General features: G+C 22.0%; 1 protein-coding gene across 1 annotated transcript, besides 5 other annotated features; it reads left to right on the top strand.

The window, feature by feature from the left end:
- The first annotated feature begins 198 nt into the window (after positions 1 to 198).
- Positions 199 to 343: a sequence feature (AT_rich).
- Positions 344 to 618: 275 nt separating this feature from the next.
- Positions 619 to 646: a sequence feature (AT_rich).
- Positions 647 to 772: 126 nt separating this feature from the next.
- Positions 773 to 824: a sequence feature (AT_rich).
- A 239-nt stretch (positions 825 to 1063) lies between these two features.
- Positions 1064 to 1106: a sequence feature (AT_rich).
- A 34-nt stretch (positions 1107 to 1140) lies between these two features.
- Positions 1141 to 1936, top strand: EDI_160560 (uncharacterized protein; the record flags this gene model as incomplete). Its single annotated transcript, XM_001738179.1, has 2 exons — positions 1141 to 1341; positions 1385 to 1936. The coding sequence occupies 2 exons, from the start codon at positions 1141 to 1143 to the stop codon at positions 1934 to 1936; spliced, it is 753 nt and encodes a 250-aa protein (XP_001738231.1).
- Positions 1812 to 1840: a sequence feature (AT_rich).
- Positions 1937 to 1945: the final 9 nt, after the last annotated feature.

Below are 1945 nucleotides of genomic sequence, written 5' to 3'. Positions count from 1 at the left end.
ATTGAATAATAGTAATTAAACACTAGTATCACTGAGTAAAATAATACCGTTCTTTCTTTTTCATTATACCTTTACAATAACCCATTTAAATTCGTTATAGTTTTAACAAATATTTATAAAAACATTTTGTTTGAGTTTGAAGTTTTTGTTGTTTGTTTATTGTTTTTGTGGGAAACAGTTCTATAAGTTTATATCATCTTTAAAAAAATTATTATAAAGTTCTTTATTTAAATATTCTTTTTCTCTTTTCAAAATTAACACTTAAATAAAGAATTATCTATTTTTGCATAAAACAATTTTAAAGTTTATTTTGTTAAAAAAACTAAATAATCTATTTTTATTTCAATCGAAAAAATGAATTTTATAAAGTTCTTCACTAAAAGATTTTTCTATATCACTACTTCCTTTCTAAAGAAGAAAAATAGGAATGATGTTTATTAGTTTTTTTATGAATAAAAATACAAAAAGAGATATCTAATTTGAAGAAGTTTTACAGAAAAACCAAGAAAGTGTTGAAGCAGTACAGAATCAATAAAGAGAAACCAAGAAAGAATAAAACAGTGAATAACTAAACAAAAAAATAAAGAGATGAAATCAAAGTTATGAACTTTCATATGGTAATTAATTTTTTATTCATATTTTAAAAGATTGCTTACTGTTTTTGTTTAAAAAATAAGTAATGTTGTTATAAAAACTAGAAAATAAATGATGTTTGCATTTGAAATAATTAGAAACAATAAATGAACATAGAAATTCGAAGAAATCAAAAAAGTTTAAATGTATTTAAAATATAGTAAAATAACAAATAAATAACAAAATATATAGAACCGATGAAAGATTACCGTTATAATAATCAAATAACGAAAATGTTTGAAAAAAATAGAAAAAGAAAGGATATTATAAAGTATAAAGAAAACAATTTTAAGTTGTAATAATAATAAAATTAAAAGGAATTAACTGTGTGTTAACAAAATTGGACTCTATTTTTCTAGGTTCAGAGGAGATTAATCATATCTATTTGTCATTGTTTAAGAACTCTACGAAGTATTAAATTCAATCAAACAATTTTAAGAATAAAAATACAAAAAATTAAAAAAAAAAATTATGTAGTATTTCTAGAACTTTATAAGCATCATTTCAATGCTTAAACCAATGGCTGAAACAAGGAAACCTGAAAAAGTTATTGGAATTGACTGGGGAGACCAATTAGTTAAAGTTACAGTTAGTAATAAAACTACAGAAAATATTATAAATATGTATTTTGGAGATTTAGTAACTGATCAACCACCAAATGCAATAACACTTAGTAAAGGTATAAAATATCCACTTTATATTTCAACAGTTTGTTAAATTACTTTTAATTAACTGATATAATAATCAATAGACAAACTCTGATACAATTTATAATTTTGTTTATTTATCTTATTCATATGATGCTGATAAATTTAATGGTTGTAAGAACTTTGTTGTTAGTCCTTTATTTAGTGATGAACAAATCGATTTTAAAGAATATGGAAAAATTTCTCGTCAAAGTTTCTTTTATATTATTCTTGAGTTCATTAAAAACCAAACAAATTGTGAAATTGCTTACATCTCTATTAAAAATTATCATAACGATAAATTTAGAAAAGACTTAGTTAGTGCTGCTCAAAAACTTCATATTATTTGTTTTTTAATTCCTTGTTGTACTGGTTCTATAGTTAGTTATGTTAATAGTCATTATGATGATTCAGTATGTACAAGAGCAATTCTAGATGTAGGATATTATCATACGAGTATTGTAATCTTTAATTCTCATTTATATACTGCAGAAATTATTTCAAAAAAATATAAAAATATTGGTGGTTATCATTTTACTCAAAAAGTAAAAGACTACATTATCTTTAAAGCAAGTGAACAAGGTGTTTCTGAAAATCAAATTACTCCTTCTTGTTAAAAGAAAAAA

This window comes from Entamoeba dispar, genomic scaffold (genome assembly GCF_000209125.1).
Source record: "Entamoeba dispar SAW760 scf_1105229461161 genomic scaffold, whole genome shotgun sequence".
NCBI classification, from domain to species: domain Eukaryota; phylum Evosea; order Mastigamoebida; family Endamoebidae; genus Entamoeba; species Entamoeba dispar.
This window is presented reverse-complemented; position numbering and strand designations above follow the sequence as displayed.